Source organism: Rhinichthys klamathensis, unplaced genomic scaffold (assembly GCF_029890125.1).
Source record: "Rhinichthys klamathensis goyatoka isolate OS25496 unplaced genomic scaffold, OSU_Roscu_1.1 h1tg000256l_1, whole genome shotgun sequence".
NCBI classification, from domain to species: domain Eukaryota; kingdom Metazoa; phylum Chordata; class Actinopteri; order Cypriniformes; family Leuciscidae; genus Rhinichthys; species Rhinichthys klamathensis.
In genome coordinates, this window is record NW_026606778.1 from 808,714 (window position 1) to 835,048 (window position 26,335).

The 26,335-nt window shown below is 37.9% G+C and overlaps 2 protein-coding genes across 6 annotated transcripts in view; one reads left to right on the top strand and one right to left on the bottom strand.

Annotated features, from left to right (window-relative positions):
• Positions 1–1,046: 1,046 nt before the first annotated feature.
• ero1a (endoplasmic reticulum oxidoreductase 1 alpha) lies at positions 1,047–9,299 on the bottom strand. Its single transcript, XM_056267232.1, has 16 exons — positions 8,900–9,299; positions 6,183–6,302; positions 6,019–6,102; positions 5,897–5,935; positions 5,750–5,826; positions 5,569–5,642; positions 5,299–5,419; positions 3,877–3,923; positions 3,721–3,729; positions 3,619–3,645; positions 3,134–3,226; positions 2,815–3,061; positions 1,733–1,802; positions 1,549–1,635; positions 1,331–1,467; positions 1,047–1,244 (listed from the first exon to the last, which is right to left on the bottom strand). The coding sequence occupies exons 1-16, from the start codon at positions 8,984–8,986 to the stop codon at positions 1,181–1,183; spliced, it is 1,383 nt and encodes a 460-aa protein (XP_056123207.1). The 5' UTR covers positions 8,987–9,299; the 3' UTR covers positions 1,047–1,180.
• A 718-nt stretch (positions 9,300–10,017) lies between these two features.
• The window catches only part of samd4a (sterile alpha motif domain containing 4A), a 44,162-nt gene continuing 27,844 nt past the window's right edge, over positions 10,018–26,335 (top strand). Inside the window, exons 1-2 of one of the 5 annotated variants that reach the window (XM_056267148.1) lie at positions 10,018–10,525; positions 12,356–12,954. In XM_056267148.1, the coding sequence (XP_056123123.1) occupies positions 12,759–12,954 (196 nt within the window). In that variant the 5' untranslated portion in view covers positions 10,018–10,525; positions 12,356–12,758. The remainder of the gene's footprint in view (positions 10,526–12,355; positions 12,955–26,335) is intronic. The other 4 variants (XM_056267149.1, XM_056267147.1, XM_056267151.1 and 1 more) reach the window with 4 other exon arrangements.

Genomic DNA, 26,335 nt, shown 5'->3' on the forward strand with positions numbered 1-26,335 from the left:
CTCAAAACACGGGTCAATTTCTCATATTCTGCCAAAAACTTAATTCTGTCTTTGTTTTTCTGAGGCAGCAATACCTTTTTCAAATGGTGAATTTGCTAACATTTTGCTAATTCCCTGACCAATAATTTGTAGTTAAGACAATTAAAAACTTGGTGTTCAGCCATTTTGGCTTGGCCCTTTTTCTTTTCTTTTTGCCCAGGAGTGTATATATGCATGCATGTTTTTCAGCTCCAGATCTAAAGTGTTTCTTTCTTTCCCTCAGTGTTTTCCATTCAAAATACTAGCATTCATTTCTCTTGATAAATGTCTAACATAATTGTGTTTTTGTTTCTTGGCTGAACTGCAGGCCACAATTGAATTTGTAGTGGTCAGATCTCACTGAGTCTCATGGAACAGCTTAAATTAGGAGCCTATGAATCTTGGGTCCACCTCTAAGATCGCCAGCTGTGTATTTAATGTTTGATTCAGCACTTTGCATATTCAGCCATTATAGCATGTAATGTCAAACCTTTGTCAGTTGCATTACATCTTGCAGCTCATCTGGAAGATCATGGAACTAACAATATCAAGGATTTGATTGCCAAGGAACAATATTGATCAAGTGTACACATTGAATGCACTGAAGTGTCAAATGAATCAATGCAAATGTATAAAACGCATATAAACCTCCCCAAGACACATTAACATTCATCACAAAATAAAAGGAAAGCACATGTGCTTACTTAACATCAAAATGAAAAAAATAACAATGTCCAAAATAAAACATTGATCCTTTTTTAAATGTAGTCAATATGCTGACAAAATCTAGGTGCTAAGGCATATATTCAGAAATGACTACACAACAATTATAACCACATCTTTAAATGGCTTTTTTTTTTCAAAATGGCAAAATATGTCCCTCTTGTAAACCATTTAAAGTATATTTATGTATTTCCATTGAGTTTCAAGTGTACATTGTCACTTGTAATACAAAAACATTTAATAGTGCAAAATTAGCCCTAACATTACAGTTTTGAGACTAAAGTGCTCAGTTCTTATGGGTTAAACTGTATTTATCAACAGCTGGTATAAAAGATCATTCTGAAAACGGTAATTTATCAACCCAAAAGAATATAATTCTGTCATTTCATGTGATATTAGACATCAAGTCCTTGACTGTTGCCAACTTGGATGGACTTTGTCACTGTTTGAGCTTTGACAACAGCGACCGGAAGTTCTTCAACTCTCTAACACTTGTTGAGATCCTGAAAAAAACAACAAAATTAAGACCCATTTCAACTAAAAATATTTGGACATAAATAGATATAGACATTTCTTTTGAATGACTTACCTTCCAAAAGAATTGAACAAAGACACAATTTCCTGCCGGCTGAGCTGAAATGATGGATTGGTGTTGCTTGTGTTGGGCATGGCCTCGATTTGCCTTTCTGAGAACAGGATTTTCAGTGCGGTTCCCAGGCCCTGGGTCTATGAGAGGCATTTATTGAATTTCACATATCAACACAAATAACATTATCTGATTACCCGTCACGATCTTTGTTGTCTTACCTGCAATTTGCCCCAAAGTCTGCATTTAAAGCATTCGACACAATCCATGATACGCGAGATGTTCTTAAAGGTGAGCTTGAAGTCTTCCTATAGTCAGGGAAGAGCCTATTTATTTATTATTTCTCTAAAAACGTACATTTCTGGAACATTGTTGTTATAGCAAACTTGGAAAAGAGCCACTGGCCTTTAGTTTCATGGCTTCCTTCTTATTTCCAGCAAACAGAGCAGTCTCGTCAAAATGCAATGGAAAGGATCTGCAAATAAAGAATTAGTTATATTACGGCTGGAATACACTACACCAGAAGATTCCCACGGACCCCCAAATATCAACATCCTTGTGTGAGGGACCCCATCTTAAAACGTAGGCATCAATCTTTTATAAACACCCAATTTATACACTGAAAAATGTATATTATAAATCTAAAATTATTTCTATTACTGTAAGTTACATTATTACAGTATATATATATTGTACTCACTATAATAATGTAGTGTTAAATGTACTCACTTGTTTATTTATAATTAACTTTTTTATTTATAATAACATTTTTGACAAATGACAAAATAATGGACCCTTTTCACAGACTGTTGACGAGTTTCCAGTTAACTTTACAAATCTAATAAAGTTATTCATATTTTCATTTTAAAAATAATTTAATACACATTTATAATGGTATTGGTAAATGTGTTTAATTATTTTTTCAGTAAATGACAAAAAAACAAAGGGCGTTTCTAATACAACAGCTGATGGAGTGACGGCAAATTTCACGTCATTCTCTCTTCTGACTGCTGTTATCAATCTCTTGAAATGTTTTCCCTCTTTTGGAAAGACATGGAAACTCTATTATGGATTTTTTCTTTTGCTATTGAAGCAAATGGAAATACAAAAACTATATTTGCTGTCGGCTCCCATTCACAGCTATAGAGGTTTACCCAACTGTGACGACTTCCGCTTCTGAGAATGTGAAAAGGGTCCATCGGCTCAAATTTTTAAACATGTTTGTATCATCCGATTGTATGGAATCATAGTCTGAAGCTAAAAAAAAAACTATTAAGTGACCATCATACACTACACAATTTCAGGTCAACTGACTGCCTAAAATCTGCAGGCTTTCACTGACTTTTCAAATCAGGGCAAAAATCACATAGTTTATTCTAGCCTTTAGTTAAATACATTTTTTTAAACATATTACCTAAATAAAAATATTAATAACCACTCTAAATGGGTTGGTTACAGTTTTGATCCAACCACTGCAATGCTCTTACTTAGCCACATGGAGGAGCTCTAAAAGCAGTTTCTTGTTCTCGTTGTCTTGTGTCGGCTGGCCGGTGTACAAATGGAAGGTGGAACGTTCAAAATATGGTAGAATTTTGGCCAGAGCACGCAGCTCAATGAGGTACAGGAAGTAGAGGTTGCGTAGCCTCTTCGGCCCCTCCCCTTCTGTCAGCTCCTCGTCGAACCTCAGCTGGAACTCGGACACATTGTGACCCCACTTCATTTCGAACCAGTTTTCTGACCAATCAAATCAGACAAGTTTAAACAGTGCCAGGACATTTTTATAATTATAAAGAAAGTAGTACTCACCATTGAGGAGGTACCTGGCACTCAGGTGTATGTTTATACTGCAATGCAGTCCTGAGATCAGCCTGAAGAAAGCTCGTTTCTCCACACACAAGCCTGGGGAAACAACAAGAGGAATATATAAGGAACATGTCAATAAATAAATATACAGTAGTACATATAAGATAGAGCACTTTTAAAGGGATAGTTCACCCAAAAATGAAAATTCTGTCATCATTAAGTTGTTCCAAACCTGTATGAATTTTTTTCTTCTGCTGAACACAAAACATATTTTGAAGAATGTCTGTAACTAAACACTTGATGGGCCCCATTGACTTCCATAGTATGGAGGAAAAAAAAGTACTATGGAAGTCAATGGGGCCCCATCAACTGTTTGGTTACCGACATTCTTCAAAATATCTTCTTTTGTGTTACAGGTTTGAAACAACTTGAGGGTGAGTAATAGAATTTTCAGTTTTGGCTGAACTTTCCCTTTAAGAGCCACTTACCCTCCAGCCAGCGATAGAACCCCTGACCTTTAAAATGAAATAGACTTGTCGTTATCTGGATAATCAAATTGGGTTAAATGTATCTGAAGAACATGACCTTACCATCATCTCCTAAAGTGGACAGAAAGAGAGAGAGAGAGAGAGGATTATAGGTCTTGAGCATCACTATTTGATCTACTGTGTGTACTGAAAAATCTATGTGCTTTTAAACTGACACATTTGAAAACACAAAACAATGCATTAACAATAAATGCTCACCACTGTAAGACACCAAAGGATTCAGCGGTCGCTTAACTGAATACGGTCTGAAAAAGTAACAAAAAAAGAATGGCAGTTGTTACAACATTATGAGTACTGTGGGATTACAAATTTAAGAATCTGTTAAGATCTGCTGATCCTACGTCTTGACATAACATCAAAAGAAAAACAAAAGTGAAGTACATTGTATTTAGCATTTAAGGTTAAGATGATGATATGACTTCATTTGCATGCTTTGTTTAAGGTCGTCACCCATTTGCTTTGTCTCCACTGCCCCCTAAAATCTATATAAACTACAATGTACATTGCCTTAGTGAGACTTGATGACTGCAGCTACCAACAGGTCAGCTCGTGTTCTCAATAAAGAATCCTGCTGAAGATTCAACCAGGTCTCCTGGTCTTCGCTTCTGAGATTTACAAAAGTAGTCAATAAAAATATTAAAGTCAGATTTAGGGTGAACATTATGGGTGGGTTTTGCAGGTATGAACCAAGTATGTATTCTTTTTATTACATTAAGTATCCACTATCATACAAAAGTCTGAGTTCGGGATTTTTTTTGTGTGTGTGATGTTTTTAAAAAGAAGTCTTATGTTCACCAAGGTTGCATTTATTTGATACAGTAAAATCAGTAATATTGTGAAATATGATTACAATTTAAAATAACTGTTTTCTATTTTATCATGTTTTAAAATGTAATTTATTACTGTGATGGTAAAGCTGAATTGTCAGCATCATTACTCCAGTCTTCAGTGTCACATGACCCTTTAGAAACCATTCTAATATGCTGATTTGATGCTCGAGAAACATTTATTATTATTATTATCAATGTTGAAACAGTTGTGCTGCTTAATATTTTTGTGAAAACTCTGATAATTGTTTAGGATTTTTCTTTGATTAATACAAAGTTAAACAGCATTTATTTGAAAAATAAATATTTTGTATCATTATAAATGTTTTTGCTGTCACTTCTGATCAATATAATATAAGATAGTTGGCTAACTATTCTTAAGGCCCTATACTTCATTTTCCACGTGCCGCTCCGTCTCGTGCACAGTTTAGCCTTTGGCCATGAGCGCGGAACGATACGCTCGGTACGAGCGCTCTATCTAGTGGACTTTCAAGCACTCACACTGTTGTACACGCACTGTCCCCACAGACAAAAAAATTGACCTGCACGCTGGTGCGACTGTGCGCGAACCCTCCTGATGATGAAAATTACATCACACAGATGATCCTTCGTGGAGTGGACCACCGTGGAACGCGGGCGGCCGAAGTATACTTTGGGCTTAAGGTTCTTTCAAAGGTCTATTTTAAAGCGTGAGACAAACTTCCTTTAGTAATTCCTTTATAAAGTTGACCTCCTGAAGGTCAACTGAATAATTTGCACACTGATCAGAATAAATGTGACTGTGACTCTTTACTTGAAGCAGTTCTCCTCATATATGCTGTTCCAGATCCGCCAGGCCTCTGGTCCTTTATAGCCGGTGAAACGCTCAGGGTTAAGCAGGAGATCAACATACTTTGATTCAGGTGAGTCCTCATCTGAAAAAAAGAAAAAAGAAATCAATGATGTAGCCTGTGGAGGATGACTAAAGCTGTAAAGCATACGGGTATTGTAGCCCAATGTGAGCTTGCCAATTATTAGTCACCTCAAATAAAAAACAGATTATTTGATCAAACTATCAAACTACCATCCAACATGCAGAAACGATCTGATTCATCATCATGTTTCTTCCACTCTTCAAGAGCCTGAAGTGTCTCATCACTACACAGAGAAACACTGAGTGAGAACTCACACAAACAAGGTAAAAAAGTTAAGAAATCTTGGGTATTCTTGACTCTCAGAAGGTGCGCAACACTTTTTAAACAAACCTTAGAGAACTGTTGACAGCTCCAAGTTTCTCTACCTTCTCACATTTCTCTATATCCTGACTAGCTTCTTCTGAATACTACAGGGAAAAATTATTAACATCCAACAACACCAATATGCATGATTTACCTTATATGACTTTCTAATACCTTATAACTGCTAGATTTAAGGCCCTCTGGTACTTCACCCTGCTCAGAAAGACACAAGGAGTCTTTTCATTTCACAAAATCCCTCAAGACAAAATCATCTGAATGAACTTTGCAAAGCTCACCGGTGTGCACGGTTTCACAGCACAGTATTTGAGTCCACACTGGCTGTGGTCTGTCCAGAACGGACAGGGGTTGTTCAGATTGACCTGAGGAGCAGACTATTGAATATTAGAGATGAACAATGAATAGATATTTCCACTGTATGTATTGTCAACAATAAAATCACCTGGTAAAACCGGAAATAATCAGATGATAGTAGTTTCTGTAGTTTGGGAAAGATTTCTTTGTTGTTGAAACTGTCGATGGTCTCAACATCACAAGCACAATCATCAAGATCCCCAGTGACCTACAACCAAAATGCAACCAGTTAAAGCTGCAGTCCGTAGCTTTGTTTTGGGGTTAAAAATTATCCAAAATACATATTTGAGAAAATACACAACCAGCCAGTGTTCAAAACTATCTGCTTGCCTTAGCTCGATTCAAACCAGTAAGCTTGTACTGTAATAATGTTTTTAATTCCAGTGGTACTGGTGGATTTTCGCTGGAGATTCGAGCATGTCTTTGCGTCATTACATAATCAAAAGTGACACATTTCAACATTAATTGGTTTATCAGGTTTATTCGCAAATAGATATTAACAATCAGCCTCAGAACACGCGTTTACAAATAAAAGTACAGTGATGGATGGTACCATGGTGTGGTGATGGTTGCAAATTAAAGTATAGTACTTTACAGGTCCTTCTAAAAAAAATTAGCATATTGTGATAAAGTTCATTATTTTCCATAATGTAATGATAAAAATTAAACTTTCATATATTTTAGATTCATTGCACACCAACTGAAATATTTCAGGTCTTTTATTGTTTTAATACTGATGATTTTGGCATACAGCTCATGAAAACCCCAAATTCCTGTCTCAAAAAATTAGCATATTTCATCCGACCAATAAAAGAAGTGTTTTTAATACAAAAAAAAAAGTCAACCTTCAAATAATTATGTTCAGTTATGCACTCAATAGTCAATACTTGGTCGGGAATCCTTTTGCAGAAATGACTGCTTCAATGCGGCGTGGCATGGAGGCAATCAGCCTGTGGCACTGCTGAGGTGTTATGGAGGCCCAGCCAGGATGCTTAGATAGCGGCCTTAAGCTCATCTAGAGTGTTGGGTCTTGCGTCTCTCAACTTTCTCTTCACAATATCTCACAGATTCTCTATGGGGTTCAGGTCAGGAGAGTTGGCAGGCCAATTGAGCACAGTAATACCATGGTCAGTAAACCATTTGCCAGTGGTTTTGGCACTGTGAGCAGGTGCCAGGTCGTGCTGAAAAATGAAATCTTCATCTCCATAAAGCTTTTCAGCAGATGGAAGCATGAAGTGCTCCAAAATCTCCTGATAGCTATAGCTGCATTGACCCTGCCCTTGATAAAACACAGTGCACCAACACCAGCAGCTGACATGGCACCCCAGACCATCACTGACTGTGGGTCCTTGACACTGGACTTCAGGCATTTTGGCATTTCCTTCTCCCCAGTCTTCCTCCAGACTCTGGCACCTTGATTTCCGAATGACATGCAAAACTGAGCAACAGTCCAGTGCTGCTTCTCTGTAGCCCAGGTCAGGCGCTTCTGCCGCTGTTTCTGGTTCAAAAGTGGCTTGACCTGGGGAATGCGGCACCTGTAGCCCATTTCCTGCACACGCCTGTGCACGGTGGCTCTGGATGTTTCTACTCCAGACTCAGTCCACTGCTTCCGCAGGTCCCCCAAGGTCTGGAATCGGTCCTTCTCCACAATCTTCCTCAGGGTCCGGTCACCTCTTCTCGTTGTGCAGCGTTTTTTGCCACAATTTTTTCCTTCCCACAGACTTCCCACTGAGGTGCCTTGATACAGCACTCTGGGAACAGCCTATTTGTTCAGAAATTTCTTTCTGTGTCTTACCATCTTGCTTGAGGGTGTCAATGATGGCCTTCTGGACAGCAGTCAGGTCTTGCGGTTTTGAGTAATGAAACAGGCTGGGAGTTTTTAAAAGCCTCAGGAATCTTTTGCAGGTGTTTAGAGTTAATTAGTTGATTCAGATGATTAGGTTAATAGATCATTTAGAGACCCTTTTCATGATATGCTAATTTTTTGAGACAGGAATTTTGGGTTTTCATGAGCTGTATGCCAAAATCATCAGTATTAAAATAATTAAAAGACCTGAAATATTTCAGTTGGTGTGCAATGAATCTAAAATCTATGAAAGTTTAATTTTTATCATTACATTATGGAAAATAATGAACTTTATCACAATATGCTAATTTTTTTAGAAGGACCTGTATATATCACCACACCTTTTCAGCCAAGTTATTTGTGGATAACTGGATATGGAAATTTCACACAAAGAGCTATTAATAGTTGATGAAATATCTGAGCTGATCATAACTACAAATTTTTTTTAGAAATGACTTTTTAGGCCACTAAATCACAATTTCAAAACAGGATTATTATAGTCCACTATCACTGAAACCATTAAAAAAATATTATTTACTTAAAACAAAATAAACTAACTGAAATAAAGTACAACATTTAAATAATTTTATTTCAGCTAGTTGCCAATGTCAAAATGTCTCATTGAACTAAAATAAATAAAACTGAAATAAAAAAGAAAACACACAACACACACAATAAAGTTACTTTGACTAAAATTAAAATCAACACGGAAAATATAAAATAACATATTAATAAAATATATAATAGTAGCTTATGTACATGTTCCATGACAGTGGGAACATAACACGGTAGGCTATATTTGAGTGATGATTAGCCTACCATATGTATACGGTACCATGGTTTCAGATAAAATAAACCATTACTATTGTAATTTTTAGGTTAGTGACACATATTTGATACTTAATTAAATTTTCCAAAGCGATGAAACAACATCAGTGATGTTATATTGTGCGTCTCACCTGACAGAAGCACCTGTGAGCAGCGGATCCAGCTGTCGTCACGTGAACGCTAGTGAGTAAAACCGCCAACAGAATGAAAGATGTCATTGTCACTGAACCGAGTTCGGCGTAAACGGGTCTTCTTCACACTGCTGCTCACTCGCTACGGTGTTTGTGTAATGCGTAGTTCAAGTAAATAACACGTAAAGACACGTTCACTTCCGATTGAATCAGCCGCTACGTGAAGTACGTGACCCAACCACTACTGCTGCGACACGACACCCGATACAATGAATGATTGGAGCTAACGCACATTCACAAAGCATTGTGTCGCAAAATGTGCTTTGTTTTATTATCATATAACTGTCTCAGTGAATCTGTCGGGTTGAACAGTAAAATCAGCTCTTCTAATATCGTTAGACTGAACTAGGAACGCCTTCCTTTGGATGAAAATTGCACGACATGCAGTTCTCCGCATGATGTCGCCAAATACTAAGTTCAGTAGGCTATAGGCGGTGTTACATATCTAAACAGAATCAGATATTTTCTGATGGTGAAATGTAAGTATGCTTAAATCCAGTTTCCCTTAATGTTTCTAGTGATGTTCTCCTAAACAGGCAGAACTTTTAAATACAGTACATCTTTTTAAACTGTTAAAAATCAAGAAACCTTTTGTAAGTGTAATGCAGCAACATGTTTTAGATCTGTCTTTATTTTCTTGTAATATATTTATCAATTATACATTATAATATGAATTTAATTTATAAGATATATCTCTTTTCTTAGAATATTATTTATTTATAATATTCTATATATTTAGCATACCATTTAAATGTTTCTAAAGTTTCCAATTGATCTGTCTGTCTGTCTATCTATCTATCTATCTATCTATCTATCTATCTATCTATCTATCTATCTATCTATCTATCTATCTATCTATCTATCTATCTATCTATCTATCTATCTATCTATCTATCTATCTATCTATCTATCTATCTATCTATCTATCTATCTATATCACTGTGGTAGAGCAGCGCCATCTCATGGACGGAATCCGCTACTGCAATGAGCCTCGCTGTAGTTGAAGAATTCAAGGGCGGAATCGAATGTGTCCAAGTTTCCCTTTTCGACACTTTGTAACCCACATTCAGCGCGTCACAGTAGGTCAAATTTACAAAATTCCATTCTAAAACAAACGTCCTCAGACTTCGACAAACAGAACTTTTTATCTAGCTACCCCTCCCCTCTAAACAGTTCAAACAAAACTTCCACTCCTGCTGTAACATCGTCCAGTTTGATGCGGACACCTCTCGGACTCTTTTCTCCCTAAAAAAAAAAAAAAAAAAAAAAAGGATTCCCGGTCAGTCGTCTCCTGTAGGATAAGCAATACGATCTGCTCCCTAACTCCATTCTCTATTTTTGTGCTTCCTTGTGCTGCCAAGCCCCTGACGTAATGCTCCGTGTTAATTATTAGCATGTGGGAAGCGATGCCGAGACTCTCCTCTGCTGCTTAAACAAGAGCGACTGACTGCGGGGAGAAAAACCTCGTCAAGATGGACAAACACACTGACCCAGAGTGAAGGGGCACCGCTCCCCGTCCCGTCCAGTCCTGTCCTGCGACCAGCACCAATGCAACCGCGCCTTTAGGTAAGTCACTTCTGAGGGTTTTTACTAGAGTATATCAAGCCTTTTACAGTATAAACTCGGGTTGCAACATCTCTCGTCCCAGCTTTTTTGCTACAACAGTAGCTTTCTGTGGGAACTCTTTGAGTATGAAAAATGGAAATCGCAACGCGTCTATTTTATTAAAAGTTTTGGATTGTTCATTAATTATACCCAATAAAGGGTTTAGGCAGGGTAACCAACCACACTGCTGACTTAAGAGTGGGGAATTGCTTCAGATGTTAAGAGTTGTGAAAACGAGGGCTGTACAGACTTACAGTAGGGACAGTCGAGCAACAATTTTTGGGAATGTTCTGGACAGTCTGCGATTCAGTTCGGATTAGCTAAACTAGACGTTCGCTTGACTAGCTATACCGCATGGACGCGAATATAGAAACCGAAAGCCTGTGTTTATTTTTATTTGTCCACATCTGATGCTTTTGGAGTTAAGTGTGTAATTTAGGTTATCTTACAGGACTCAGAAAAGATATTGAGGCTGCATTATTCTTGCGGAGTTCCCTTTTACAGTTCATCTGTGTGTAACGTCAGCGCGTGCTTTTAATAGATGCTCACTAAATAACATTACGCATTCTTATGAACTCGCTCGCGCCCGCTAATGTGTCAACTATAGCCCCTCAGAAACACTTCACTTTTGATTCATCTAATCTCAGACTCGAATCTTTAGTATCACTAAAAAGGATTTGTTCTCTGTTTGCAGGATCGTGGCGTTATGCCAGTAGGTGGCGATCAGCGAGTCTCTTTTTGTGTGATTGACTCATTGAATCGTCAAACGATTCATTAAACGCACAGTCGCTTAGTCCAAAACACGTTTTTTGCTAACATAGTCTGTTTGAGTCTGCATTAAATACAAACTGAATAGGCTATATTTACTTTGTTAGCGCACATAGATAGCCTTGTGGTGAACAATTAATCAGTGTACATTAATCCACAGAGAAAGGTGTTTTTAATATAGACATTTGTCCCCATAGAATAGGCCTACGTTTTACGACATTTATGAATTATTCTTAATTTGCGAAAGATCATACATTTTTCTCCTCTTTTCTGTCTTTTTTTGTAATTGTGACACGTGCAGAATTTAACGATCACTCGACGGCTCTCACTGAGCTAGATGCGAGATTCAGTATTGAGAAGATTAATTTGTTTCTGAATGAGATGTGCTAGTTTATTCCTTTCGTTCGTGAACGAGATGCCTCGTTGTTGCTGTTGTTGTTCTTTTGCTAATTTTTTGTACTATAGTCAGCTTGTGAGCGAAAACTAGAAGTCTCTGCATTGAAATGAACACATTATTCATTCTCTTAAACGACTCAAACACTGATTCATTTACGAATGAAACACCAATGGATGAAACAGGTTTGTTTTTGTCTCTGGAAAGGAAAGTAGAGCTGTTTCATGGACTGAAACCATTGATATTTGCCAACTTGTTATAAATGGTTACCCTGTTTGTGTTTCTTGGAAGAAATGTTATGTACGTGTCATTGTCAGTCTGAAAGAGTCAACCAACAGATTCCAAAGAGTATGGAAACCAGCAATGAGATTCAAAATATATGGACTATACAGTCTACTAGCAAGTAGACTAATAGCAAGTAGACTATCAGCTGGCCAAACCAGCATAAGGTAGTCATACTTTGTTTTTTTGGAACTGGCTGAACAGCTAAAAGACCAGTTTGGTTCATAAAGCAGCTTCCAAAACACAATTCCCAGCTTTAAGATTACATTTTTACCAGGGCTTGCCTTTTTGTGTATGTTTTTCTTCTTAAATATGGACTGTAAAATCTCTACTCTTTACTTTTACAGAAAGGAGATGTTCTCTGTGGAAAATGCCATCAAAACTAAAGCTGGACAGTCACTGTATGCTGGAGGAAAGCTGAGGAAAGTTGTGTAAGCCCGAAGTGGCCAGAGGGCAGGAGAGCTCTGACGTATACCACATCAAAAGCTTCAAACAGGGATTTCCTACCACCAAGCCTAACTCCCAAAACCCAAGAACAAAGATGCAATACGTTGGTACCCACTAGCAAATAAAATCTCAAAGGGCTTTTCTCTGTCAAACCTCAAGTGAGGGCAAAAGCAAGTGTGTTTTTTTTGTGGTGAGTCTCCATTAAGCTGCAAAGCAACATCATTGGGTCGTGGCCATTTCTCTCTCCCCCTCTCGACGAACCCGATTTCCAATTCTTGGTACTGTGAGCCTGCCCACCAGATCATGATGTTTCGTGACCAGGTGGGAGTCCTCGCCGGCTGGTTTAAGGGTTGGAACGAGTGCGAACAGACAGTGGCGTTACTGTCTCTCCTCAAGCGGGTCAGTCGGACCCAAGCACGCTTCCTTCAGCTCTGTCTGGAGCATTCCTTGGCTGACTGCACTGAGCTGCATGTTCTGGAAAGGGAGGCCAATAATCCAGGTCAGTACAGAAGCTACCACCTTTTCTGCCAGTACTGCTAACCGTATGCGAGCGCTTGGTGTTGAGCTGTACCTGTTAAGCACAGGTGCACCCAGGTCTTTTGCTTCATGTAGAGGTTTCTTGGCGTCTTTAACCTACCCATTAGACATTGGTACAACTTCCAGATTCGTGTAATAGATTCGCTTTGACTCCAATCTGTATTTAAAAAGCATAATATGTCATTTTGTATCCATAGTGTTTGGCAAAAATTTGAGGAAGTGTGCATGTGACCATGGAAAATTGCCAAATGACGAAAGAGCACATTAATTTATGCACAAGACCAACATGCTGAGCTGAAGGCATGACCTGAGGGTATTTCATACGTAAAGACAAATGTACCGTAAGAAAGAACTATTGTATATTTCTTTCTTGCACACATACATGCCCTAAACCTCAAACATGGGATTCCCATCAGAGTTTATAGTGGGCTGAGACTCATAAAGAGCCTCCTTGCAGTGGTGCGTGTTGTATTTTATATGAGGGATTTTAGTGCAGCTCTGTCATTGTTATTCTAAAACTTCAAGATGAAGACATCAAAGAAGAACTCATGAAGTTTTTAAAGTGGTCCTCACCCTGGTGTGTCCACTGACATTAAAGCCAGCTGACGGGGTGCAGCCCATCTGAAACTCTTCTGGATGGTGTATTTCTAGTGTATGCTGTTGGAATCATACGTTGATGATGAGTTTCTGGTTTGTTATTGCAGATGGTGGATTTGCATGCTTGTACTGTATGTGGTGGTGACCTTTTGAATGAATGCACTCCAAATGTGACTGTCTGTGCATGCCTACCTGTGTGATTCACCTAAGGGCAGTATTACGCAGTCCTGCCTATGTCAGCCCAAAGCTCATGTCAGCTTCCTATTACTCACCAGACGCAGGGATTCTTTGGTTAATCAGCGTATTTTCTTTCATTCAAGCAGACGTCTGGTTTAGCCTGGGCCCTCATTAACTATCTCACTTCAGACGTTTTAGTTGTCTGTTTTCCTGTATGAAGGTTACGTTTTGACTTGTTTAGATCAGCAAAATTTTAACCAATCTTACGTTGATATTTTACAGAGTTTTTGTTATGTACATAAATGTATGTGATGTGTGTATGTATATAGGTATGTGTGCATATATATATATATATTTTTTTTTCTTTATCATAATTTGATTGTATGTTTTACATATATAATTAGATCATTAATCAATAATCTGTTAAAAATATATTAGTGCTGTCAAAAATCGTGATTAATCACATATAACATAAAAGTTTTGTTTATGTAATATGTATATACACACCCCCCCACACACACACACACACATATATATATATATATATATATATATATATATATATATACACACACATATATTATATAAGCAAAGACATTTATGTTACGATTAATGGATTCAACAGCACTACTATATATATATATATACATACAGTAGTCAACATTTGAAGTAGATCAAAAAAGTTCATCAAAGTTGTGATAAGACAACTTTCTAGAACAAGTCAACTTTCTAAGACAAGAACGGGTATTGTTCAAAATTCATTTATAACTTTGATGAAAGGTTTTGATACACTTCAAATATTGACTACTGTATATTTTTTAAATATACTTCTATTATACATCTTACATATAACTATATTACTATTACATATAAATTGTATTTTGATTAGACATGTCATGTTGAATTTTATTTTAGAACGAGTATTCTCATCTATCCTCAAATCAAAGTCCAATTTTCTGTCTTTTTTTACAAACCTGTAAATGACCACTTTAAGACATCCCTGTTCATTAGAATGGTGTATTCGGAGTTAACTCGCAGCTGGAAGTTGAGTGGAAAGATGCAACTATTTGGAAAGAGCTGCGCCAATGACAGGAATCCACAATGACCTACTTATTTCCCTCTGTGAAGGAGCTGCCTTGTTCCCCTGACCCAAATGATGCAACTTAGTTATTTGCCTCTCATCTCAGCATCGTACACATTAACAAAATGCATGTGTGTTTTGTGTTAGTCACAGGTAAAATTGCATATGTATTCAGTTTCTTATCTTACATTTTAAATGCTAAAAAGGCTGTTCTTGTGCAGTAGAGTTTACATTTACTTGGTGATGATACCTTCATCTAGTTATATTAGTCTTAAACACCATCAGTACAGTGGTTTAAGTTGGCATATTTGCGATTAAGTATCTATGAAAGAAGTGAAGCCAAAACACACAAAGCTACACAGCTCTAGCCTAGGTTTTGTTGTTGTTTGAATTTTTCGACTGTTCCATCCAGTGTGGACGTCAGATAAAACAGAGAGTGTGTGTAAGTCTATGTGCGTAAACAAGAGAGGGTACGTGTTTGTCGGAATATTATTCCTGTCTGAGCTGGTGTTTAACCCTTGGCCCTTTTTCCACCCCTCCACCTCACAACCCAGAGGAAGACTAGAGCCCGGACAGGAGGGGCACTGTTGTTATGAATGACTGACTTCACTTCATACCTCTGTGTGTGTGTGTGTGTGTGTGTGTGTGTGTGTGTGTGTGTGTGTGTGTGTGTGTGTGTGTGTGTGTGTGTGTGTGTGTGTGTGTGTGTGTGTGTGTGTGTGTGTGTGTGTGTGTGTGTGTGTGTGTGTGTGTTTGAGATGATGAAGGCTCTCTGAGTTGTTTTTCCAACATGGTGGCCTCTCTGTAAGATGCTGCGAAGTACCTTCGGAAATGTCAAACACCCAAACATTATATACAGTATCTAAACCGAACCAGCTGGACTGAACTGACATTCCCCATTGTGACGGGAGAGTGTTTGTGTTGACATACTGATATTTCTAAATAGTCATTGTTTGATCGTTGTCCCCCATTCACACTGTTAAACTATGTAGCGAATCTACAGTTAGAGCTGAAATGTTACGGCTTTAGAATTGTCCCATAAATCAGTTAATGTATTGGTCTTTTGATTTTGCTTTGGGATTTGTCTGTGAATGATTGATTAACCAGTGATGGTTAGGGGCCTATAGATATAGACTTTGGCAAGTACTCATAATCATTAGCCTGGCTAACGTCAGACCACATGCTAATTTTCTCGTTTTTTGAGGCGTGGTTTACGAATGCTCAGAGCCGTTTATTGGGTGCTACGAATGTCTATCAAATGCGCCTGTACGTAGCTCATAGCCAATCGTTTCAATTATACCAGATGACGTATGTAGAGCGAAAGAAATTAGACGAGGAAGAAGACGGTGGGTCAGAGATTTATTTGCGTTCTAAACTACTTAGAACAATATCCAAGGCTGCATCGAAAGGTAACTTCGCGTCTGCTGCCATGTTTGATCCATAGGTATAAACAAACTGCTTCGGTGTGTCGCATAGATGTCATCATCGTCTTGCTGCTCCCTCCCCGTTCTGTGATTGGTCCCCTCGCTGAGGCGAAAATTTGGTCCATGGTATCCAGACTGCCTAGCAGCGTGCCGCGAATAAAATCGTGCTGCGCAAAGGCAGTATGGGGAAACCCAGGCTACATAATCATAGCATAATATGGTTAATTTGACAATTATGCATTTCGCAGACACCTTTATTCAAAGCAACTTACATTGCAGAATGTGTAGATTTTTGTTTGTCAGTTAATGCATTCAATCGGAATCGTACCCATGACCTTGCTGTTCTTGGCACTATGCTTTACAGTTTGAGGTACAGGGAATCTAATTTTGAATGTAATGTAATGTGTAATGTAATGGTCAGTCTTAAAGGATTAGTTCCCTCCAGAATTTAAAATTTTCTGATAATTTACTCACCCCCACGTCATCCAAGATGTTCATGTCTTTCTTTCTTCCTTCAGTCGAAAAGAAATTAGGGTTTTGTGGAAAACATTCCAGTATTTTTCTCCATATAGTGGACTTCAATGGGGACCAACGAGTTGAGGGTCCAAATTGAATTTTCAATGCAGCTTCTAAGGGCTCTACACAATCCCAGCCGAGGAATAAGGGTCTTATCTAGCCAAACGATTGGCCATTTTCTTAAAATAATAAAAATGTATATACTTTTTAACCACAAATGCTCGTCTTGCACTAGCACTGCGATGCGGGTCCACAACTTCACGCATTATGTATTCACGTTGGAAAGAACATGTGTGATTTTGGCGGAAGGTAGGGTAGAGCGAAAAACTCTATTTAATTTTCTCCTTCAACATCAAAATCGTCCGCCATCGTTGTTTTACCTTCTTTTGTAAAGGGCGTTTGACGTTAGCTTTGTAAACACTGGGTCGGCGGTCGGCACTTACGTCTACGTCACACGTGTCAGTAGACAGGGAAGCTTATAAAACGAGCGGTTCATTCATGAATCGTAAGATCTTAACTTAATGCTGTGGGAATACAAACCGGAAGACAGAACAAAACAAGTGCAGCTCTGAAAAGGGGTGGGGCTACATAAGGTCTATAATCCTCCAAAGCGATCCAGGACGCCATTAAAAATAAACTGTCCACTTGTCCCTGCAAGTCTGTACAGAGACGCAAATGAGCTGTTTTAACAGGACAAAACGAATGTTTCTTTACGCTTCTATTTACTCTACAGTTGTCCTCTTGTCTGCAGACTGAAGCGTGTGGAGTGAAGTGAACAGGCGTCTGTATACTGTATCCAGTGTAGACAGCGTCAGTGTTTATAATGGGTTCTATTTGCTTTTGACGTGACGCTCGCATGCGGTGTAGACAAGTGCCAGCTGTTAAATGACTGAACGGCAGTGGGCGGGGCCTATGGTGTGATGTAAAACTATTCGTCGATGTCTTGCGCTGGAGGCAGGCATATGCAAATGCATTTGCCCATGTGACGTCACAAGTCCCCCTACATCCAAGCGAGCCATTTTTGGAGCTTGATCAAATAATAAATGCTTTGTTTATAATCTGGAGAAAGTTTTAAGCTCTGAAACTTGCAGGCTGATTTAATCATACAAAGACCTCTTATATGGCAAATAGATTTCTCATGTCTTGACCCCTTTAAGGAAAGAAGCAAAATTTTATTTAACAAATATTTGGAAACATGCACACAACAGAAAATGTAGACTTATTTGCAATGTTTAAAATTTCGCTTTTTTTATTGCTGTGCGTCGATATATATATACTCTATTTATGCCACACAGTTTTGAAATTATAATAGTTAATTTAGGACTGCTAATTATACCTTCAAATGTTTTTTAAAAAGTTTTTTTTTTAAAGAAAAAGAAATACTGTCTTTTTTAACATGACTAATATATTTAAATATATTTTTACTTTTGTGTGTGAGCTTTCTAGAGCTTCTTTTTGCATATGATTTTGATTCTTTTCTTAAAAGTGGAACTGAAAACATTACGAATAAGTATTACATTTGGGAAGGAAGATAATTAGGCTACATTGAAGTCAGTTAAAATTGTGTGCTTCACTGCCTTCATCCACTGACCTTGAGACGCACCTCCCCTAGTGACCAGTGTCCAGACCCTTCTCCTGTCCGGCCTGTTTTTAGTTTTTTTTCCTCTTCTGCCTTTTGGAGAATGTCAATGAGCTGCTTGGAAAAGAAAGAGTGCTTGTTTCTGGTTTGGGTGTCGAACTGTTGCATCGCACCCACGCATGAGCAAACAGTTTATTTCTGGCCCTCGGTGTGTTCCGTGAACTCATACGCAACCCTAGGGAGAGCCATGGAGAACCTGCCAAAATATTCCTTTTTTGCTCTGACTCAACTCATCTTAAACTTTCAAAAAGGGCTGACACTATAAAAAAAGGAGAGTTTGATTCAGTGTGAAAGCCCATCCCTTGTCTTCTGTGTTGGCTTGACCATTTTAAAATAACAGCACTTGAGACTTATGACTGGCCAGTGGTGACGTTGATAGGTAGAACATACAGTACACTTCATGTGAGCTGATGTCTGCCATGTAGAAAGTAGAACAGAAAAGGATACTAGGGCAATTTTCTGGGAAGTTCTCCAGCACTACCAGGTTACTGGCCTTTTGGAGTCACTAATAGTCCCAGTATCACCAATATCGCTGGTGTAAAGACCAGGGCACACCAAGTCTCTAGTCCAACGCATTTTGAGCCGTTGGTGAGAGAGAGAAAACTCTGACTGGCTTCAGCTTAGCAAACGAGTGATGAAAGCGAGCAAAGAAGTCGAGACGGTACAGACAGAAGGCTGTTAGAATTTTACGTCATCTTACTTGAGCTTTCGAATGCACGAATATGTTCATAATAACATAAGCTGACTGGAATGAAGAATGTGATGAGCGTGATTGATATTAAAAATGGTAAGCAAGCGCTGCTTTGTTTCCGGTTTGTTTGGTTTCCCTTTTTGAATGACAAAAATAGACTATTGATACCTGCTGATATAGACAGGTATTTACTTATACGAAGATGCGTTCTGCACGTGCTAATTGACTGTCGCGTCGCCTTTAGTCCTTTTGGTGTGTTCAAGTGCAGCTTTTTGGCTGAGACGCAGCCGATGAGAGGCAACAACACAGTCAGCTTTCTTTCATCCACCTGTTGTCCAAATGAGCCCTTGAGTAAAATGTCTAATTTTCTTTGATCAAATGTACGCTATGCTTTGGATAAAACATCAATATACCATCTCTCTCACATTATTCTGCTAGACTGTTTCCCCCTTATACTTGTCTTTGTCTTGCAATACCTGCACTTGCTTTATCTCTCCCAATCTCCAGACCTAAAGTCCCTCTTCTTCTTGTTCAGCAGGTATTTTTTGACTCTATAGTGATTTTATCACTTGTTGCTAGTAAAACACAAAGTCCTTAAAGGGATAGTTTACCCAAAAATGAAATTTTGGCATTGATTAACCACATCGTTACAAAGCCATTAAATTTTTCGTTCTTCTTTGAAACACTTATGAAGATGGGTGAACTATCCCTTTAAGACGTTGATGCTCATTTTTATAAATTTTAGACCATCAATAAAAACTACTAGACAAACAAAATACTGAAGCACTGTAGCACAGTTGTGATTTTAGAGCAAGTACATTTTATGTTTTGGTCTTTATAAAGTCATAGTTTTTGGTTAAACCATAAAATGGTTTTATGAAAATACAATAACAAATGCTAGGTAACAATATTAATCATGATACTCAATCTGAACCTTTTGTCTTCTTATACACTAAAATAATGGAACATTACAGGTCATAACATAATCAATCATCAGTTTTAATTGATAATCAATATAATGAAATATCAGACTCAATTAACTGACATTAATAATATTAAAAATCTTTTTGACCCGGCCTTGATTATCTATCAGTTGTCAATTTAATGGCAAAAACATGTATTAGCAAATAGTTTTTTTTATTGAATATAATACATTTGCTAGATATGAATGTGTTGTTGTATACAGAAGTCCTTGAACATTTGACCATGTCAAAATTGAACCGAAAATCTTTCAAGTGAAGCTGTAGTGTAGTGTAATGTAGTGTAAGCATTAACTTTGCCCTATCAGACACGCTTTACTTGTACCACTTCTTGTTTTTCACGTAAGTAAAGTTGTTGAAACCGTGGCGCCGATGTTAACTTTGTTAAGGTGTTTCAGAGAAATGCTGAGCTTGGATTACATCAGCGCTTGAGTCAGTCTGGGTGATAACTTACACGTCACCTGTTTCTCATCTTAATGAATGGCAAAATATGCTCATCTCAGCGAAAAGGAATGGATGACATGCAGGTACTTGAAAGGCATAAGATATATCACCCTTTCTCCTTACTGAGTACAGTTGCTTTCCTTATGGCATCTCTGCTGCTGTTGAAGGAGACTGTGTTTAATTTGCGGTCTTGTCTATACTATTGTGCTCAACTGCAAGTCGGTTTGATTAGCTGAGACAGCAATAGTTTAGTCTTCTTTTATGTTGGTTACATGCCGTTTTCATGCATGTGGAATTTTGTCGTTTGGAAGATTCTTGTGTCTTGTGTTGTCTTGAGGTTTGCTAGATAAGTCTTTCTTGAGATCAATCAGCTTTCGATTGATCCCAGAACAGAATGATGATTTGGCTATAACCAATCCAATTATTTATTTTTACCCTGGCCAGGAGAGTTGAGCGATATACCTGTTTAATATGATATACCATTAGAAATTTGTCATTTAAAGAGAAAAGGCTCATTGCTTGCATTTAAAAAAAAAATGTTGAGCTGGTATCGATAAAACAAGTAGTTTATTATTTTTAAGTAAATTATTTATGGAGAAAATTGCCATTTTAAAATTTTGAAAAAATGTATCGCAATGAATATGGCTGTTTAGATATAAAATATAAATAAGATGATGATATAAGACAAGATGACTATATGATTTTTTTAGTAGTAGTTTTTTTAATTTATTTTCTATGAAAATGTGGCTAACACCTTACAAAAAGGTTCCATTTGTTATGTTATTGCATTAAAGGCTTAGTTCACCCAAATATTATGTCATAAATGACTCACCCGTCCCTCATGTCGTCCCAAGCCCGTAAGACCTCCGTTCATCTTCGGGACACAGTTTAAGATATTTTAGATTTAGTCCGAGAGTTTTCTGTCCCTCCAATGGAAATGTGTGTACGGTATACTGTCCTTGTCCAGAAAGGAAATAGAGACATCATCAAAGTAGTCCATGTGACACCAGTGGGTTAGTTAGAATGTTTTGAAGCATCGAAAATACATTTTGGTCCAAAAATAACAAAAACTACGACTTTATTGAGCATTGTATTCTCTTCCGGTTCTGTTGTCAATCCGCGTTCAGTGACGCTGATGACGTAAGACGCTGCTGACGTGTTATCAGTGCGCTCGAGCTTCGTTTACAGTCTGAGGGAGACGTAGCCTGGTTAAAACCAGACCATTCTCAGTTGTAACTGAGTTATGGTCTGGCAAAGCGTCATAGACAAATAATTTCCAGAGGGGCGTCACCAACGGACGTCGCGGATAGACCTAAAACCAATCAGAGCGATGAAGGAGATGACGTATGCAGAGCGGCCGAGTGTTGTTCTTTGCTCGGTTTTTAACAAAAAGGAAACGTTCAAATCGCTTAAAACAGACGCGATAGCGGATTCGAACGAGCGATGTTCGACGGCGGCATCTATCTTTGTAATGTAGGCTACAAAATCTGCTTCAAAATCCCAGCGCTGTCGTCATCGTGTAAAGCCCGCCCCAACGTTTCTGATTGGTGCCTCGATTTCGACGGATTGGAAATGGGCTTGAATGAGCTCTTTGCCAGACTAACTTTCAGAGCAAATCTAAATTTGCCGGAAGTTGTCTGGGTTTTCCCAGGCTAAGGGAGACGCACACTGTAAACAAAACAATCTTCGCAAACATGTCTAAGGATTTCGACACAGAGGAAGACTTGCATTTTTTTGCCCAGCCATATTTATTTGAACCCGAATACACGGACGCACCAGAACACGTCAGCAGCGTCTTACGTCATCAGCGTCACTGAACGCGGATTGACAACAGAACCGGAAGAGAATACAATGCTCAATAAAGTCGTAGTTTTTGTTATTTTTGGACCAAAATGTATTTTCGATGCTTCAAAACATTCTAACTAACCCACTGGTGTCACATGGACTACTTTGATGATGTCTCTATTTCCTTTCTGGACAAGGACAGTAAACCGTACATACATTTCCAATGGAGGGACAGAAAACTCTCGGACTAAATCTAAAATATCTTAAACTGTGTCCCGAAGATGAACGGAGGTCTTACGGGCTTGGGACGAAATGAGGGTGAGTCATTAATGACACAATTTTCAGTTTTGGGTGAACTAACCCTTTAAATAACAATAACAATGAGCAATACATTTGTTTACAATATTTATTAATCTTAATGTTAATGTTAGTTAACTGTTCGTTGTTATTTCATGTTAGCTCAGGTCTATTAAATAATATTAACAAATACAACTTTTGATTTTAATAATGTATTAATAAATGTTGAAATTAATATTAACTAAGATTACTAAATGCTTTTTTGCAAGTATTTTTCATTGTTATTTCATGTTAACTAATGTAGTTAATGTTAACAAATCTTATTGTAAATTGTAAATGTGTATACTGTGGTATAATATGTAATACTGTTAAAAAAATTGCTTTTATATAGGCTTTGTTAAAAAAATACAGTAATATTGTGAAATATTATTATAATTTAAAATAACTGTTTTCTATTTTAATGTATTTTAAAATTAAGTAATGTCTTCCTGAAAAGCCAAAGCTGAATTTGCAGCATCATTACTCCAGTCTTCAGTGTCACATGATCCTTCAGAAATCATTCTAATATGTTGATTTGCTGCTCAAGAAACATTTCTTATTATCATCAATGTTAAAAACTGTTGTGCTGCTTAATATTATTATTATTATGTAGAAACTGTGATACACTTTTCAGGATTCTTTGATGATTAGAATGTTAAAAAAACAGCATTTATTTGAAATAGAAATATTTTCTAACTTTATAGCCTAAATGTCTTTACTGTCACTTTTGACTTTGTCTTTGCTGAAAAGTTGCTGGTGAAATCTACTGGCGAGGCTCTCCTCTTCAACGGTCTCCTCTCCACCTCCTGTGTCCTGCCTCATGCTCCTCTCGGTTGGCTCCCACGCCGTCAGACCGGTTCTGTAGCTCGTGCCACACTTCGGTTGAGCTGTCAGTGCACGCTTGACTGCAGCAGAGAACAATGCGTCAAGACACTCGCTCTTCACATACCTAGCAGTTCTCTTTGCTTTACTCTGTCTTGAGTGTGTCTTTGGTGAGGCTGGTGTCATGTCTCTTTGTGGCTACTGTTTAGTATGCTTTATTCTGCAGCTGCAATACATAATGCAGGCAGCTGCATCACGGTGCCACAATGCAGACTTTGTTCAAAAGTGCTGATTGCGCTTTAAGAGGTCAGGCTGAGACTCTCCCCCTCCCACCACTCCTCCGTTCAGCTCCCAGACAGTCGTGAAGCAGGAGTGGGTTTGTGTTTGAGTTTGAGGATGTGTTCCTTTCAGTTGCCCTAAATGGGACCTTTTTCACAGATCACTCAGCTCTAATTTTTTTGCAATTATATAACCGCCCCAAAAGAATCTCTGTTCTCTCTCAGGTACGGAAATAAAGATTTCTTCCGAATAGGAAAATAATGATCGGTGAATGAGGAGGGGGTTCAAGTAGCACAAGGGCCCAGACATTTCCTTAAATAGAGCTCTCTGAGCTCAAATCCGCAGACATTCCAGGAATAGCTCCAGCTGTGACATTCTGCGCCACACGAACACACACACAAACCCCTGGAACGTCTACAGGTAGACTAAATTGATGTTCCATCAGTCGAGGCTTTTATAGACGTTACATCCATCTGGTTACAGTGACGCATTGTGCCAGAGTTTGTCCCCAAAGTTTAATTGAGAAAAAAAATTTATATGAAGCCTGAATTGTTTTTATTTTTATAGGAACACATCAGGTTTGACTTGGGACTTGCTCAAAAGTAGTATTTTCATTATTATTATTTTCCCCTCAGTGTTTTTTTTAAACAAAAAATTCAGTTTTAACTTGATCATTAAAGGTATAATTGTTTTGATATAATTTTAAATTTTTGCAGAATATATTGGTACCTTATCAGTCAGATACTGCTTGATATTATCAATATCACCAGTATTGGATATTTATGCATGGTAATAATTGTGCATGCTCATTTTCTTTATAAAAAAAAAAAAAGTACAAAGCCATCTAACGCATTATTGTCATCTAACGCGAATCTTTAAAAACACCAATAATTTGATAAACAGTTTAATCTTTAGAAAATGATTATCCATTTTTGATACTGTTCATTAAAAAGTTGTGATTTTCATTTGTAATTTACTTAAAATGTCCTTAAATATAGTATTTTAACATAATCATTTCAACAACATCATAAATTGTTGCTGTTTATTAATAAATGATAAACAGCAACAATTTAGGCATTTCATATTTTTAAGTTCTGTCTTGAAGTATAAAATTGTTTTGTTTTCTTTTATATGGAAATTGTCTTAAGTACTACTATTTTTAAGTAGATTTTAGTTACCTTTTCATAAAAAGTAATAGGATATGTAGTTATCGACCATTCTTCAATCATGTTATCATTATTATTAATTTAAATTTTACAATTCTGAGGTGTCTGACACTCTTATTTTGGTTATTCTAACCAAAATTATTCTAGCTTTTAAATGTATGTAGATAATCCAAATTACATGAAGGGACTTTAAAGTCAAATGACAATTGTTAATTTTATGTCCCTTCAATTTAAAATGTCCTGCAATGTGACATGCTTGTTTGTTTGTTTTATATTGTATGGGATATTTGTACATGCAGTAATTCATTTGTCACAAAAGTTAACTAAAGTGGCTAAACACACACACATCCCCTTGGGCTTCCACAGGTAGACTAAATTTCCGTTTGATTCCAGCACATCTTTTACGGCTGTTACGGTCGTCAGGTTACAATGGCACTTCCTGTCCGAGGTTGTCCTGTCTGGGGGGTATGAATGGAGCAGGTTTTTGGGGCCAAAGTCTGAGGCCTCATAGTTTCCTTACTGACTGCTGATGAGGTGAAATATTAGCACTCTTTAGCAAAACAATCATAATCCTTCATATCAAAAGGAAAATGCAATGACTAGGCCATTCATTATTGTGATTATGGAGGAATTGTTCATAGTCAACATATTTTTGCGGTTGTTGTTTCAGCGATTATCACAGATAATCAAAATATCGGAATGTTTCTTTTTTTTTAGGATCAGGCCAAACCTGTTGTTGGACTGCAGCACATTTGGGTCAAGATGGAAACAGCATTGCTCAATTGCACATGTTGAAAGCTTGTCGGGGCTTTCATTTAACATCTTAAAGATCAGATAGAAAAAACGCTTTGGGGTCAGTGAATGAGGTTCACATGTGGGACGTGACGAGCTTCCTGCATTTGAGAGCGAGAGCTCATCATCCGTTCTGAACAATGGAGACACGCACAGATGACTCGGAGCCACTGTGACTGCTGTGTCTACTGACAGAGGCAGGTGTTTCCCACTTTGTTGTCTGTCCAGCTGAGCTCAATGGTTAGTTAGCCTGCACTGCTATTTCCAACATCGAACAGGATTAGCGGCCATAAATATCACTGGCTCAAAGGAAGAGAGGAAGAAAGTGTATGCGCGAGTACAGACAAACTCTCAGTACAATGCGCCTGCCAAGCCAAAATTAGAACTGTCGGCCTCATTCTCTAATTTCTACAGCAGACGTAACATTTGGCGATTTGTGCGCTAAGAGGAACTGAGGGGGCGGATGGCCTGAAGTTGCATGTTTACACCCTCTGGGTAATTAATTAACTGACCAAGGGCAACTCTGTCTGTGTAGGAGTCAGAAGGTCAGGACCTTTGAGGCAGACAGAGGAAGATGATCATGCCTTATTTCAATCAAATGCGGTTGGCAAACC